General features: G+C 38.7%; 1 protein-coding gene across 2 annotated transcripts; it reads right to left on the bottom strand.

The window, feature by feature from the left end:
- Window positions 1–19: 19 nt before the first annotated feature.
- Window positions 20–8737, bottom strand: LOC149846434 (O-fucosyltransferase 36-like). Of its 2 annotated transcripts, XM_089997992.1 has the most exons (4): window positions 8347–8443; window positions 7241–8255; window positions 810–1059; window positions 20–327 (listed from the first exon to the last, which is right to left on the bottom strand). In XM_089997992.1, the coding sequence occupies exons 2-4, from the start codon at window positions 8248–8250 to the stop codon at window positions 151–153; spliced, it is 1437 nt and encodes a 478-aa protein (XP_089854118.1). In that variant the 5' UTR covers window positions 8251–8255; window positions 8347–8443; the 3' UTR covers window positions 20–150. The 2 variants fall into 2 exon arrangements, with proteins under 2 accessions (XP_089854118.1, XP_089854117.1); XM_089997991.1 differs by having other exon boundaries at window positions 7241–8737.
- Window positions 8738–17871: the final 9134 nt, after the last annotated feature.

Here is a 17871-nt window from a genome sequence, read left to right as displayed (position 1 = left end):
GATAGGATGGAATGGAAACTTGAGCATAGCCGGAGTATTCCCCCAAAAAAACTATAAAATTCAACCATATTATACATGAATAATATACAAACAACAAACACAAATTACATGTAACCGCTTATTTGAAGAATGGGATAACGATCGTCTCTTTCATTCCATATCTGCAATGAAATTTGGTTTCTCACCTTCACAAAGATATTCATCACAAATCGAAGCTGACCCCCAGTCTCTTCTTAAGCGGATTATGTCCTCTGTGAAAGTTGATCCAGATGCTCCAATGAACACAGAGGACATTGCACATATAGTCTTGTCTAACATGGCTTCAACCTTCAAGGAGAAAAACACACACCTCTTAAAAGCTGTCTTAAAACTGTCAAGGGTGGTGTGTAGTTGAGTCCAGACCATATGGATCTATCAAAGTTAGTTATTTTTCAATTGCTAAATAAATTTTAAAATATATAAGAAGAAATCTGATCCATTTTTTGCCTAAAATTGGGATGAAATAGATGCATTTCTGTATCTCTAACGTGCATTACCTTTTAGAAGCACATAAATACCCCTGATACAGACGGAAAGCTTTTACACACACACACACACATAATATATATATATATATATATATATATCATGATCACCCTCTTAGTTACCAAATTTATGGAAATTCATATTTGGAAAAGATGTACAGCACACCAAGCATGTCCTGTGTTCATGCATTTGTGTGTGTGTAGGCACTTGCATCCACATAGAAAAGAGAGAGAGAGAGAGAGAGAGAGAGAGAGAGAGAGAGAGAGAGAGAGAGAGAGAGAGACCTGCTGATCAGATCCAAGGTGGTTCCTGTACAGTAAGGCATCCCATTTCTCAGCCCATGCGTGAGCAGGTCTTGTAACCAAAGGCACTTCTTTCCCATTCAGAACTACTAAAGACTGTAGAAGATCAGTTTCACTTTCAGCTGCATCAGTGGAAAGATAAATTACTGGGGCATTTGCCTTTTCAACCCTCCGAAGGATACACTCTGCTGCCTGAGGGATAGGAAAGAAACAACTCTCTTTTTTGGCATTGCTGAAAAATTAGGGAAATATTAGGAAAATAATGGAGAAAAGAACCAGATGCAAATATGCAATGCATGATTAAACCAGGAAAATTAACTTGAAAGGACAAATGCATCTAAAAATTTTAAGAATAGGATAAAGAGCAGATATCAATCATTTCCATACATAACTGAACAAAGTGTGTGAACACCAAGACTGCTACCAAAGATATTTCCTGACCAGACTCTCTCTCTCTCTCTCTCCAAGACCACTATCAAAGATATTTCCTGATGAGATTTCAGTTATACACTTCGGCAAAAGAAGGAAACATACTCCTTCACCAAAAGTGAAAATGGTAACGGGCTTTATCTGAGCTCAATCACAAGTAAAGATGCAGTCATGCAGACAAGAAATAAAGCAATTATATAAAATAGTAAAGATTCAAAACTAACAGAGGATCTAGCAGGCATGCATTCTTGCCTTTCGTTCCTGATTCTTAATGCAGCTTTAAACAAATGAAAATAAATAATATGTGATAAAACTTGGTTGAAATGCATAAAACAAATTGTAGGAGCAAAGTAGCCAAGCATGTTCTCTAGTAAATAAATGATGATAAACACAACTACAGAATCAGATTAAGCAAAAGATTCCTGTAGCTAGACTTTTTCTCTCCCCTTCTGTCTGTGTGTGTGTGTGAGTTAAGAGAGTCACACAAACCAATCTCAGAGGAGAGATCCGTATTATATAATTCATAAAAAAATCTGAGTGAAGAGATCCATGTCAACTACAGTCACATATGCAAAAAAACATCATGACAATGGATGTTAAAGCATAGTATCTAAATAACCGTGTAAAACCACTCAACAACGTTGGGTGGGAAGATAGCGATAAAAAAGGAAAAAATAGAACCGGGAAAGATGGTTCCCCCAAATTCGGGAACCACCTTCCCCCAAATAGCGTAGAGAGGCAGGGATGAGGATAAACTTCACCCCCACGATCGACGGGTGGGGGTGAGGCTTATCCTCACCCACCGTGAAGGCTATAAAAAGTCCTCAGGGTGTGTCTCGTCCACCCATCGATCAAGCAAGAAGAGCGACAAAGCGAGAGAGGTGTGAAGAAAAAAAAAAGAGGAAAATGACGAGCAGCAGGGAGGGGGGGCTTACCGGAATTTTGGTCGGCGATGCCAGGTATGCCACTCTTTCTTTCTTTTCTGTTTTTTTCCGGACAATCTAAGGGTCGACAGCCATGGCTGTTGGTGAGTTGCAGGAAAAAAAAACAAGGAAAACCCCGACAAGGATGGAGAGAGAGAGAGAGAGAGAGAGAGAGAGAGAGAGAGAGAGAGAGAGTGTCGGCCCCTCTGCAACAGAGAGGGAGGGTGAGGGTCGGTTGTGGCTGCCCCCCTTTCGCTCTTTGTATTAAAGTTGGGTTGGTCTGGGAGCGACCCAGACCGAACCAGGTAAGTAAAAAAAAATTGGTACAGAGTCAAACCGGTTTCAGACCAACTCAGTCAGGCCAAACCGGTCTGGGTGTGAACCAGACCAAATCAGGTCCGACTGGGTCTCGGTTCTCAGTTTGGATCCAGTCTGATCTAGACCAGACCGAATATGGGTCTAGTTCGATCTAGTCAGTCTGGATCGATCTAAATAGAACTGGATCCAGATAAATCTAGGTCTAAATCCTATCTGACAGATCTGGATCAAGATCAGAACTGAATCTAATTCAAATCAGTGTTGGATCCAGAACAAAACTGGATCTGGTTCAGATCAGTGCTAGATCCATATTAGAACTAGATCTGGATCCAATTGAATGGATCAGTTCTTGATCCAGATCAGAACTGGGTCTGGATCCAGTCTGATAGTTCTGGATTCAGATCTAACTCATAACTGAATGAATCAGTTCTGGATCCAAACCAGAATTGGGTTTGGATTCAGTCTAACAATTTGGGATCCAGATTAGAAATGAATCTGGATCCAATTTGTGATTTATTTTGAATTTTGAGAATCCAATTGAGTTTTTGAACCAAACCCAGATGGGTTGAGACTAAGTTCAGTAAACCTAGTACTCTAAGCTCAGAGCGAACCTGTTTTGATCTAGGATGAGTCAGGTCAAATCATAAGAATTGAAATGACCAAATTACCCTTGTGTGTACCCAAGATCCGATTAAGTAAAATAGGATAACTTTGCACTCTGAACTCAGAATTTAGTGAGGTTTGGTGCGTTAGACTCGTATCGTAGAAGAGAATCTCCTTGTCCTCTGGTTTTGGTCAAATCAGGAGCATAAAAATTGAGACCTAACAAGTCAACTTGGGAGGGGTATTATTTTGGTAATTTTGTTAAAATATAAAAAGTTATGTGTATTAATACAAACATATTTGTGTGATGATCAAATTCTATTATTAGAGCCTCTTGAGACTCGATTGCGATCAGAGCCTAGCATTCGTATTCGAGGTAAGAGATATTATAAGTAATCTTAGTTGTTAATAAACCTTTTTTGCGATGCATGTTAGTGTTGATGTTGTGTATTAGCATGATTAGAAAGATAGCTCTTGAGTGTGAACATAATATGCGTAAAATGGCCATGCATTGCATTGAGATATTTATATGAACACATTAGTCATAATATGTCATTCATATTAGAAAGAGATTGTTTTTATGATAGCATATCTATATAATAACATGCATTGTGATGAGATTGCGATTAGACTTTGAGTCATTTTATTTTATTCATGTCATGTGAATTTTTACATTAAAATTAGCATGCATAAACCCTTAAATCCCAAAAGTGGCGACCTGTAGAAAGGGCTAACTGATTCGCTGCCAGATTGCAACCACCATGGAGTGTGGGCTGACGGTGATTTAACAAGGTAAAAACTCTACATCGTTGCATCCTTAGTATGATTCGTATGAACCCTAATGTTATTCTGAGATTGAGAGTGAGATATGTCGTGATTATTTCACGATATCACTCATTAGATGATGAGTGAAACACGAGTTTGAGAATATAGTTCAATGTAATAAACTTAAAATATGACTTGAGATTATATACACACAGTCTTTGGGACTTTAGACAACTATAGATAGTTGAAAGTCATCATGGTTAGGATGTAGCATAAACCATACCGAGATTGAGTTTAAACCTGACCTCTCAGCTAAATACCAGTGAGATCCTCTTTTTGTTTCACTGCAGTGCCTGGTGATCCAAGGATCACTGGGAGTGTATGATTTTTGGTTTGGCCAACGTTGTAGAATTGAGGTGTTCTACGCAGGTTGCTATGCCCATAGACGGCTATGAGCGGTATAGCCGACCTAGTGCTATAGTTGGTGTGAGAGCATTTTCTTGCAAATCTCTGATAAAATTTATTTTTTCTAATTGTTATTTTATGGCAAATAATTGAGGAAACAGAAACGCATAGAGTGGCAACAATTCTGACCCCGAAAATGGCAACTTTGTCCTTTGAGCAACTTGACCAAGTTGTGTAGGACTAAAGTCACTCAATTAAGTTTGGTTGGGCTAGCTTGACATAGACATTTTTTTTAAAGGCAAGTTGGGGTTAGGCAGACCCTACCAGTTACACAACTATATCATTGGGTTTTGAAACTGCAACCTTCCAACACAGTCATGATCAGGTGCCATTACATGGCACACTTGGAGTGTGCCTCTGCACCTGGCGGACCTCCATCTGCTTTTGGGCCCAAAACTGACAGACTGTCAGCCCAAGATGGAGGACATCAGATGCAGCGGCACACTTCAAATTGTGCCATGTAATGACACCTGATCCTAGATCCAGACTTACCATCTTAGTTTAGGTGCTGATTGTGCTCAAAGGTTTGGCTCGAACGAACTAGTGCCTTGTTGAAAATATATTTGTTATTTTGTGTACGACAATGGTGGCAAATTTTTACCCACCTTACTCATGTGTATATTTTTCCTATCGTTTTGGAGGATTTTTGGTTTCTGATATTTAATGGCAATAATAATATAATAATTAGTAGGTATTATTTTACTGGATATATGACAAGGACGAGATGGGATATAGACAAAGTAAATTGCATGGCATTATCCTGATCCAGAAAAGATCAGGTCAAATATGATTGCACAAATATTTGTGCATTAAGCACCTGATCACCCTCTATCTTGAGGACAAGCCCTGTCAGTTGTGAGGCCCAAGGCTTGTTGGTGGGCAATCAGGTTCTTAATGCACAAATTTTGTGTCATGTGATTGCACCCCATCTTGACTCATCCTGATCCAGCCCCATATCTTATAGGAAATTGTCTTAAAAATTTTTCATATCATGAAAGTTATGTCATAAACATTATTAGGACTGCGGGATCACTGGTATGGCCAGCGGAGTGGTTGTAAGAGTGTTGAGATGAAGACACTGAATCAAACCCTGCTGGTACACGGTTGTCTGTGGCTTTCAGAGGGTAACTTAGACATGCTTCACGAATATTCAATTAAAAGATGCTCAGATCTAGGACGAGTCAAGTCAAATCATAAGAGTTGAAATGACCAAATTACCCTTATATATACCTAAGATCTGATTAAGTAAAATAAGCATAACTTTGCATTATAAACTCATAATTATGTAAGGTTTAGTGCGTTAGACTCGCATCGTAGAGGAGAATCTCCTTGTCCTCTGGTTTTGGTCAAATTAGTAACACAAAAATTGAGGCCTGATGAGTAAACTCGAGAGGGTATTTTGGTAATTTTATCAAAATATAAGAAGTTATGTGTATTAATATGAACATGCTTGTGTGATGATCAGATCCTATTGCCAGAGCCCATTGAGACTCGATTGCGACCAGAGCTTAGCATTCGTATTCGAGATAAGGGATATTATAAGTAATCTTAGTTGTGAATAATTTTTTTTGCGTTGCATGTTATTGTTAATGTTGTGTATTAGCATGATTAAAAAGATAGCTCTTGAGTGTGAACATGATATGCGTAAAATAACCACGCATTGCATTTAGATGTTTATATGTATACATTAATCGTGATATGTCATGTATATTAGAAAGAGATTGTTTTTGTGATAACATATATATGTAATAACATGCATTGTGATGAGATTGCGATTAGACTTGAATCCCTTTATTTTATTTATGTCACATGAATTTTTACATTGAGATTAACATGCATAACCCCTTAAATCTCAAAAGTGACGATCTGTAAAAAGGGCTACTCGGCTCATGGCTAGAGTGCAGACACCATGGAGAGTGGGTCGTCGGTAATTTAACGACGTAGAAACTTTACATCGTTGCATGCTTAGTATGATTCAAGTGTGAACCTTAATGTCATTCTCAGATTGAGAGTAAGATCTGTCGTGATCATTTCACGATATCACTCGTGAGATAACGAGTGAAACACGAGTTTGAGAATATGGTTCAATATAATAAACTTAAAATATGATTTAGGATTATATACACACAGTATTTATGGACACTAGATAATCATAGATGGTTAAAAGACATCGTGGTTAGTATGTAACATGAATCATACTGAGATTGAGTTTGAGCCTGACCTCCCGGCTAGCTACCGGTGGAGTCTCCATTTTGTTTCACTGTAGTGTCTGGTGATCCGAGGATCACTAGGAGTGTATGATTCATAGTTTGACCAACATTGTAGAATTGAGGTGTTCTACGCGGGTTGCTACGCCCATAGACGGCTATGAGCGGTATAGCCGACCTAGTGCTATAGTTGGTGTGAGAGCGTTTGGGAGAATTAAAAGAAAAAAAAATAAAACATACAAACCTTGTGTGATGTGTCAAAAACTAAACTCAGACTAGGGCTTAGAACTCACTAAAGTTGTAAGTTAAAGTTCTTATTTTATTATAAATGTTCTTTACTGGACTGTAGACTCACTCCTGTATAATTACAAGTATAGGTTTCAGGCACACTAGCGCATGCAGAACATGATCGACTACTTCAACAAAGTACTTTGGTAGTTTTATTTTTTTGTCATTGAACACTCATGTATTTGTTATTTTATTTTACTATGAATGATGAACTTTATATAAGAAAGTAAGTTACTAGAAAAGAATGAAAAAAAATTAGCTATGTTTTCTCTGTGTAAAATTTGTATGCTTTCCTTCTCAGAAGTAATACCAACCAAACTTGCACTCTCGAAGTCACAGATCAGGGTATTACAGCCCATTGGGTAATGGAGAAAAATAGGAGAACCCGAAAAAAGATAAGACAAAGAAAGGTTACCAGAACTTCAAAAACCCATGACGTCTGAAATGCAAGGCTATGAAATTCTCTCCCAAGAAAGTTTGTATGAATCTCTCTGCAGTGAGAATAATTAAGCGATTTGGTTGGATGAGACTCTTGCATTTGTGTTTTATTGGCCCTCCCCTTTGCATGACCCATTCTTCCTCTACATTGGCATAGAACAAGTCGCCGACCGCAAGGACTTCATCTGTACATGAAAACTTCCCCACTACTTCATCGGTTCTGCGACTTTCCTTATAATCTTTTGGCCACGCTGCATCTAGCTTACCCATGGAAAACCCTAACCTTTCCAACTTCTTGATGTGCTCTTCATCTAAATAACAAGGCGGATTTGATATGTAACAGATAAACTTATCTATATGCAATCGACCTTTCCTCTTCTCCCAAAATTCTTCAAACGTTAATACAACTTTTTTACCAAAGCACTCATTTATGTGGCCGATATTCAAAACCCTCTCGTACTGATAATCAACTTTAGAACTTGGAAAGACCAATGTCCGGCCAAGAAGAGCAGCGAAGAACATGTGTTTCTCTAAGCAAATCAAATGGTTTGACATCTGTCCTGAGATGCAGATCGCTAAGAGGAACTTCTTGGAGTCAGGTTTCCATTCAATCTTCCTCAAGTTAGATGAATTAGCTATTTTCCCACATCTATTAACCCTAAACACCCCATTGACACCAAAATCGGGGGAATCACGCTCAAAGAACTCCGATTCATTCCCGAATACATGCGAAGATAGCAATGTGTGTTGAATTTGTTCATTCATCCTAATCTGGCTAAGCAATTCGGATCTGAGATCCTCGATCAAGATCGAGGGCTCAGGCGCCTTGCTCTTACTGGAATCACTAGCAATTGTAGATGAATTGGAGCTGATGATAGACGAAGAGTTCGGAGCCGTGGAATCGGCTAAAGTGAGATTCCACAGCCTTAGAAATCCTAGCTTCTGCAACCTTAACAAATAAAGGGCCTTCAACTCGGATTCGCGCATCCCATCTGCAGGCGAATAAGGAACGCCATTTAAATTCAACGAAGTGAAATCACCGAAGAATTTACCGGAACCAACGGAGAAGAAGAAGACGACCACGACGAGAGGAACGCCGATCGCTAAGATATACCACTTGTTGATCGCCCCGAGCGGCCGAAACCTCGAAATCCTCCGAACTTCATCGCCGATTTCGAAGTTCAACCGCTGCATCTTCGTCGCCCTTTCCTCCGGATGCTCGATGAGGCGGTGCTGGTCTTATTCCCCGTCCCAATCCCTCTCCATCATCCCTCGGAAGCAAACGTCGGCAGAGAAGATCCGGATCCGCTATCCGATTCAAGAGAAGGAGCGATATCGGCCGCTGATCGCTGTCATTGTGGTTGAACGAGAGCTAGGGTTTACAGAGAAAGGAACGCCATCCTCGATCATGAAGAGGGGGAAGGTTGAAGAAATGAAGGAGAGGAAGACGCTCGCTCAGTGACGTCACTACCCGTGTGGTTGCAGGAAAACGCCACTCCAACTCCATTTTTATAGGCCATCGATTCCCGATACGGACGATAAGATATGATTCGGATCTGAACGAGTCTCTGGTGCCGTGCACCCAAACGGGGAACGATGGCTTCCGATGGATCTGGTTTTGTCCGACTCGAACCGATAAAATCGGAACTGGACCTTCCACATAAGACTAAGAGTTCCCGCTGGAAAAGGCCATGAACATCAACCCTCTCACTTTTTCTCCCTTCTCTTTCTACTTCTGTGCACATCTAGCAGACGATCCTACATTGCTCTATCAAACACCGACTAACCTGCACACTGATTGTAGCATCGTTCAACTTGATGAGTTGTGAAGTCTGATTTATAGTTTTTGCCCTTACAGGAGGGGGTTTGGGGGCTCCTCCCAGCGTGGGTAGCATCATTCAACTTGATGAGTTGTGTAGCCTGATTTAGAGTTTTTGCCCTTACAAGAGAAGGGTCTGGGGTCCCCCCCCCATGCGGGTCTCGCTGCGCGGTCAGCGGGCGGGGGTCTAGGGAGGGCGCCCCTGGCGGGGGGCAGCACCCCCCGGACCAAACTTTTTTTAGGCCTTGTATAAATTTTTTATTTTCTTTCTCTCTTTTAACTATCGAAAAAGAGCAATAAAGTGTTTTGTTTAATCGTGGGGCTCATGTTTCCTTCGGTTGTTTCTTGCTCGAGGTTTTCGTAATACTCCTTCCCACGATTTTTCTATTTTTCTTTTTCTGTTTCTTTCTCACGATTTATTCAATGACTCCCCTGCAGCGATTTTTAGTGTTGTTTGGTCTCTAACGAGCCTCATAGCGATTTATAGTGTTGTCCGGTCTTCCAACAATGATTTGTAGTATTGTCGGGCCTTCCTACAGCGATTTGTAATATTTTCGGGTCTCCAACGAGCCCAACAATGATTTATAGTATTATCTGGCCTTCCAACAACGATTTATAGTATTGTCGGGCCTTCCTACAACGATTTGTAGTGTTTTCGGGTCTCCAACAAGCCCCACAATGATTTATAGTGTTATCCGGTCTTCCAACAGCGATTTGTAGTGTCTTCTGCAAATCACTATAGCGATTTGTAGTGTTTTTGGGTTGCACAACACAAAATAATAGGGGTTTAGTTTTTAGTTAAAATGGGGAATGAAATGACCATAGAAATCGCTGAAAATTTACAGGAATAAACTAGACTCAATAACGAAGATACCACTTTTTATGAATTTAGAATATGACCTCCGGTTAGGGAGATATGACCCTGACAATTTGGTTCTAATTCGGGTAGCGATTTGCTTACTGAATAACACTACAAATCGCTATACTGAGATCCAACAACACTATAAATCGTTGTGGGGCTCGATGAAGACCCAAAAATACTACAAATCGCTATAGTGATTTGCGGAAGACACTACAAATCACTGTTGGAAGACCGGATAACACTATAAATCATTGTGGGGCTTGTTGGACACCCGAAAACACTACAAATCGTTGTAGAAAGGTCCGACAATACTATAAATCGTTGCTGGAAGGCCGAATAACACTATAAATTGTTGTTGGGCTCGTTGGAGACCCGAAAATACTACAAATCGTTGTAGGAAGGCCCAACAATACTACAAATCGCTGTTGGAAGACCGAACAACACTATAAATTGCTATGGGGCTCGTTAGAGACCCAACAACACTAAAAATCGTTGTAGGGGAGTCATTGAAAAAATCATGGGAAACAAACAAAAAAAAATAGAAAATCGTGGGAAGGGGTGTTACGAAAACCTCGAGCAAGAAACAACCGAAGGATACATGAGCCCCACGATTAAACAAAACGCTTTATTGCTCTTTTTCGATAGTTAAAAGAGGGAAAGAAAATAAAAAAATTATACAAAGCCCAAAAAAAATTGGTCCGGGGGGCGTTGCCCCCCGAGCCCCCCACCAGAGGCGGTCCCTCCTGGACCTCCGCCCACTGACCGTGCAGTGGGACCCGCGTCGGGGGGGAGCCCCCGGACCCCCCTCCTGTAAGGGCAAAAACTCTAAATCATGCTCCACAACTCATCAAGTTGAATGATGCTACCCACACTGGGAGGAGCCCCCAAACCCTCCTCTTGTAAGGGCAAAAACTCTGAATCAAGCTCCACAACTCATCAAGTTGAATAATGCTACCCACGCTGGGAGGAGCCCTCAGACCCCTCTTCTGTGAGGGTAAAAACTCTGAATCAGGCTCCACAACTCTTCAAGTTGAATGATGCTACCCACGCTGGGAGGAGCCCCCAGACCCCTCTCCTGTAAGGGTAAAAACTCTGAATCAGGATCCATAACTCATTTAGTTGAATGATGCTACCCACATTGGGAGGAGCCCCCAAACCCTCCTCCTGTAAGGGTAAAAACTCTGAATCAAGTTCCACAATAGTCAATGTGCAGGTCAGTCGGTGCCTGATGGAGTAATGTAGGATCTTCTGCTGGATGTGCATAGAAGCAGAGATAGAGAGATAGATAGATAGATAGATAGATAGATAGATAGAGAGAGAGAGAGAGAGAGTTTTCTTTCTCGGATAATCCTGCAATGCAGAGACTGGGTCTTAAATAATCATCTTCGGGGCACTTAAGTCTTTACAACCACTCATTTTCTAGAATCGTCACTTTTTTTTGCACCAATGGAGGAGAGGGTACTTAAGTCTTTGCAATCGCATCAAACTCCAACGCTAATTAATGCTGACAAACATGGGGATACGAGACGCACATGCTTAAATACATGGTGCTTTTTGAGACCCCCGAGCATGAGATGCCATGTTCGGGGGGATAACATATAACCTGCTTCGATCTTGATTGGTATGTTGAAATATGCAGCCATAAGCATCATCTCTTGGATATTTGGGTTTGGGTCCAACCCATAATGTGACCTGATTTGACACTAATGAGGTTTAGTAGAGCTGTTAGTGGGCACTAATGTCAGTTAGTAGGGTGGAGGTCACGTGAACGTAAAGAGTTGACATTCTATAACCTGTCACTTATCTTCCATTATAAATAGAGGGCCATTAGTCTCTAGCCTATAATTGTCATTGAGTTCAGGGTCCTACTTACCATTGACTTGAAGGCTTGGGTTTATCGTGGGCATAGAAAGGCTGAGGAGAATGCCAAGCACCTGCACGCATCAACCATGGCATCTACCAGTACGTACTTATTTTGTATTTTAGTTTCAATTTTTATGAATACGCCACCATTGGGTTATGGGCCCACCATGCTTCTGCTGCACATGTGGGTGCACTGGGAGCGTTCATTCGATGCTCACCGATGTCAGTGTATTTGATTTACGCTGCTGATGCCGGCTCAGGCTTGCTGTAGCATTCTCAAGTTGGTCGTTGTGCAGTAGTTGATATGCATTGCCAACGGTCACTGCAGAAATAGGGTTTCATGTTTCATTAGTCTTTCGACCTTTGCCACCATCGACCTCCGCCCAAACTCACCCGCGGAGGGAGACTGGCGGCCGTGTGGGGGTTACCATAGCCTGCGACATTTCGGTCAGCCACCGGTGCTGGTAACCGTAGGTGGACCAGGGGGGCAGTCAACTTCCACTGTACACGGGTTCCACTATAGCAATGTACAATGGAACCCGACCCAACAGTGGCAGGGCAGGTGGTGGAGCCCTTCTGGATGCCGGCTTCGACGGAGGCTCTGCTAAGGCCGGTGGATGCCTCCAAGCTAAGAACCAAAGCTAGAGAGTTCTTATGAACTCTTAGCAGATCCTTAGCTAGACATATAGAAGTCAGTCATGTACTGTAGGCCATCCCGCCAATATTAAAATGCATCACATTACACTTTACTCCAAACTTGCTACTTAGCATAGCACAGGTTGATGAAGTAGGACTGAATCCCCCGACAATTTGAGATCATAATGTCTATCGATTTCGAGTTTATGTTGTGCTTGTTAAAGAGATCTTCTGTTATTGAGAATAGAATGGTCTCTTCTGTTACAGAGGCTAAGGAAAGATCAGGTGGCAATTGATGAATCCCAAACGACACACAACTCTCATTTTCGATGCCATACCTTGTGAGTGTTTTTGAATGAAATTATTTGCTCTCATAATCAAAATGTTCTGAAATTATCAAATGCTTAATGTACATGGAGAGTGTTACTCTCCAGAGTCATCTGGTGGCTGGTAGAACACAAATGCCTAATTTTTATGAGTTTTTATCAGTGCAGATACATGGACAAAAAAAAATTGGGTGTGCAAATTACATCATTCCCCATGCTTGAATGACACTGTCCTCAGTAGCACTCTCTCATGCTTATATACAACTAAATGAATGCATACTAAGAACAAAAGACACACAAGAGAAGGAATAAATGTCACCTGATGTATACACTGGAAGCGGTCCTGTCACTTGTAACTCATAAACCATATTCAAGAAATGAAATGTATACATGATCTATCATACATGTTCCTGTTATCATCGCAAATTTTTTAACTTTTGCAAATCAAACTGACCTTTGAAAAAGTTTTTGAAAATAACTCGCCTCCGTTTTAAAATGCGGGAAAATTCCGTAGAATGGGACTCGCCTGTCGGTACGAGGTTCAACCGTTCCCGCCACCTTTAACAGGGGTAATTGAACCAAGGATCAATCTTATGCTCTACTCTATTCAACTTGTCTAAATCATATTCTAATTTCTAAATGCACAAAGAATCAGGCATGTGCTATGAATTTTCAGAAAAATGCACATTTGAAAACATGATGTTTGCTTTGAATGATTGAAATATAAAATGTAAATCTTGGAAAATCGTGAATTGGGATTTCAAATATACTTCTGAAAGAAATAAAAATCGATTTTGAGGAATCCTTGACATTTGGTGAAAATCGATTCTGAGAGACTTGGTTTCTCTGAATTCAAACTTGGAAATTGAAATTCTAACTTAGAAAATTTGAATTTGGAACTTGAGAAATATTTGAAATATCCTTTGAAATTCAATGTCTTTGGGAAAATCGATTTTGCTATAAGACTTAGGAGATTTTGAGAAAATGAACTTCTTTGAATTGAGATTGGAATTGGCAAATGCATGAAATGAATGAATATGATTTTGAGGAATTGAGAAATACTTTTTGTATTTTTGAGAAATGCAGTGCATTTTTGAAGTTAGCCTAAGAGTGTAGGCTGAATGTGGCTAATGTGAAGATCATAAATCTAAGTATCATTCGTATTCTGACTATGGCCATAAATACAAATTTTACCAAGTTTATAAACTTCATAGAAGCTAGTGCATGTGCCATTCATGTAGACCATGGTGAATTTGTAAAAATATGCATGAATCATCATCCATCACACATTAAAATTATAAACTATATGCAATGTAACCTAAGCTAAGCAGGAAATGTAAATTCTTATTCCAAAGTTTAATTACAAATTACATCACTATTGAAATTTAAATACATGAAAAATAAAGTCTTCAATGCACCTGCAAAACTAGAAAACTTGGTTAATGAAAATATGTTGGCTTTTCTAGATTTATCCAGCAATATCAGGAAATTGTGGGATTTTGCTAGATATAAGCCTTTTTGCCATGATTCCATTAAATCAAAATGATAAAGTATGAAATAAAATTGAATAAATAAGGAAGATAAAATATGAAATTTCGAAATTAGGGTCAAAATGACCAGAATACCCCTAATAACAAGACCATGGCCTTGAAATTAGGGTTTTTAGAAAGATATTTTGATAAAATACAAATTTTGAAATTTGAATGAAATAAACTCAAACCAAATATGCTATGACATGATTAAAAATATGAAATTAGGGCTAGGGATTTCGAAACTTAGGTCAAATGACCAAATTGCCCCCGATAGCAAGACTATGGCCTTGAAATCAGGGTTTTTAGAAATAAATTTTGGTAAAAACTTAGGTTTTATGCACTAAATGAAATCAAATGAGCACAAAATTAAACCTAAAACATCCTAATATGATTATGAACATGATTAAACCCTAAAAATATATGCTTATGCATGAAAATCCAATAATATCACAAAAAACTGTGATTTTAGCAGTGTTTTTGGATCTTTCAGGAACCCGGTTTTGCAATTTGCTCAATTCAGCCATCAAATGGATTCCAAAATCCATAAAAATTGGTACCTGCACTTGTTATAACCCTAATGTCGAATTGGAATTATAAAAAGAATTTTTTTGACATTAAATTAATCCAAAAATTGCATTAAACCCTAAAAATATGCTATTTTTGACCTAATTCACCAACCAGTTTTAGTCCAAGACCTGAACCAGGGGTCAAATCTCCATGAAAATTTATGAAATTTTACAGAGACTAACTAGAAAAAAAAACAGAGATTTCTCAATTTACATATCGGAAAAATCATCTCCGGTTAGGGAGAAACCCTTCCGACAATCTGAGCTAAAATATATCACTTTTAACAGGGATTAAAACAGCTATTCCAGATTGAAAATACAGGAATAAATAGCAATTCTAAACAAAAATTTCTGAAATTTTAGTGGTGAACAGTAGACAGAAAAATAACAATACTCACTTTTTACATATCTAAAATCGGATCTGTGGTTTGGGATTTATGACTGACACAAGTCTGATTAGGGTTTTGGTAAACCCTAACGAGTTTTAAATTTAAAAACAGATTCTCTAAAAGGAGAAAAATACTAAACTGTGATCAAAAAATCCGAAAATTTCACAGAAGACAGATCTACTCAATGTGAATCCATAGCACTTTACATATCTAAAATCGGATATAAAATGAGAGAAATATCATAACAGCAAGTTACCTTCTTGATTTTAACCACGATTTTAAAACTTTAAAAACCCGATTTGATGTCTGATTTTTTTGACAGGGTTCCCGAGATCCAAACCCTCTGATTTTTCTACAGTAACTCAATAACTCATGCATGCACCACATATAAAAAAATCAGAAATAAAAAATGAGTGCTTCCATCCGAAATAACATCATCTTTACTATTCTAAACCTAGAACACACAGAAATTTAAGAAACTTAAAAAAACCATGCATTAACTAATGTAAATAAATAAAATAAACCATAAAACAATAAATAAAAATTATTTCTATACTATAGAACGTAAAAAAAACATGAATAAACCATGAAAATAAAATAAAAACAGGGAATCAATGGCTGGAATTTGATATGACCTTTAAAACATAGATTTAACCCATTAAAAAGGGCAAATCATATATTTTATTGGTTATTAATGCAAAGAATCATATTAAAATCAATTCTAATGGATTAAAATCTCTGTAAATCACCCAAAACAGGGTTGGATCACCTTCTTGGATCGTTCTTGCTGATTCTTGATGGTTCTTGAGGTTGAATCCATGGTTTAATCCATGAAGATGATGGTACCAATGGCTAAATCATGTTTAAAACAATGAAAAACATTAAATAAAAACTAAAAATTAGAGAAAATAGTTACCTTGAGGTTGCTGCAATGGAGGAAGGGCTGGAGAGGAGAGAGAAGCTCCAAGAATCCAAAGGAAAGCCAATTGGAAAATCGACCCCCTATAGCCTTCTATTTATAAAAAAAATTTAGGTTAAAAATTAAATGTTTTAAAAAAATTGGACTCTTCTAAGGGGGGCGATTTTGGGGTGGAGTTACCTAACTACCCCTAGTCTAAATTATCCTATTTAATACCTAATTAACCCCTAGACTCTCCTAAAAAAATCCCCAAATGTAATGCCACTTGGCATTTTCTCACATTGGGTTTTTAAAACACCTTTAAACACCTTTAAAAACACTAGTTTTAAAAACTAACTTTCAAAATGAGTTTTTTCAAAATGGTTTTGACTCTTCTAAACCTCTAACACTAACCAAGACATCAACTAACCCTACTCTAGCCCTGACTTACTCAAATATGGTGCCACCCCGAGTGGGCCCTACTTGAGTTTTTCAAAAAGTGATTTTAAAACTTGAAATTGAAGGAGTTTTCAAAAGGATTTTCAAAAGGATTTTCAAAAGCAATTTTAAAATTAGAATTTTTGAAATGGCATAGGGTTCTAACTGAATTAGAATTCCTCTGGATATGGTGCCAACTGAGTAGGCCCACATCGAGTTTTGGAAATTTTGAAATAAACACTGAAAATGGCTTTGAAAAAGGGTTAAAATCGACATTTGAAATTCAAGATTTTTGAAAATAGGATCTCATGCGAACTGGAACTCCGGGTTAGAGTCCTGAACTCTTAGGACTCTGAAATTTTAAATTTTAGCAGCCAAATGAAAGAATTTTCAAAAGATTTTATCAAGAAATGATGAAATAAGTCAGAAAACACAGTCAGGGTTAGACTCCTAACTCGACCGAACTCTAAAATAGAGTCCTGAACTACCTGGACTCTGTAAAATGACCTAAATTTTGAAAATAATCGAAAAAGACTGAAAATGGAAGTAAAACAGACTTAAAAACAGACTCCTGACTGGATTAGGACTCTGAGACAGAGTCCTGATCGGACTGAAACTTTCAAAAATTTGAGAAATTTGATGAATAGAGGAATTCAGAAGCGACACCACCTCAATGGGTCTCATCTGTGAATTGAAATCGACTAAAATTTGAATTTGAAATGAATCCAGATTGTTTCCTTGAGAAAATATTTCGAAATATAAAGTCCTGGGGTTGGAAAATGATAGAGTATTGAATAAAAACCCAGGTTTTGAAATTGATTTTAAAATAAAGCTTTAAAATTCAAATCTGGATTGAATGTTTTGAAAACAGGAGTGTTGGATCTCGAAAATGAGATGGGATGACATGTAATGACATGCAATGTTATGCAATGCGATGAAATGATATGCAAAAATGTATGCAGTGATATGCAATTACATATGAAATGGACAAACACTGGATGAGGGTGAAAATTTGGGGTGTTTACAGATGCCCCTCTTTGCTGCTAAGCCGGTTGAAAGCCGAGCTTAGTGGCAAAGAAAACACGCCAAATTTGAACCATAAAAATGCCCCAGTTAGATAAATCTGATTGGGTATGAAGGAATTAATCCAAGTAATGATGATAGATATGAAATGGAGAATAAGGAGAAAATTTTACTTCAAAATGAAGTGAGATTCAGGTTTTGCCCTTAACCTGGATGGGACAGAGAATACCTCGTGTAGAAACGAAGCTCAGGTTTG

Source organism: Nuphar pumila, chromosome 2, assembly GCF_984573655.1.
Source record: "Nuphar pumila chromosome 2, dmNupPumi1.hap1.1, whole genome shotgun sequence".
Lineage (NCBI taxonomy): Eukaryota > Viridiplantae > Streptophyta > Magnoliopsida > Nymphaeales > Nymphaeaceae > Nuphar > Nuphar pumila.
Note: the sequence above shows the minus strand (reverse complement) of the source record. Positions and strands in the feature narration are given on the sequence as shown.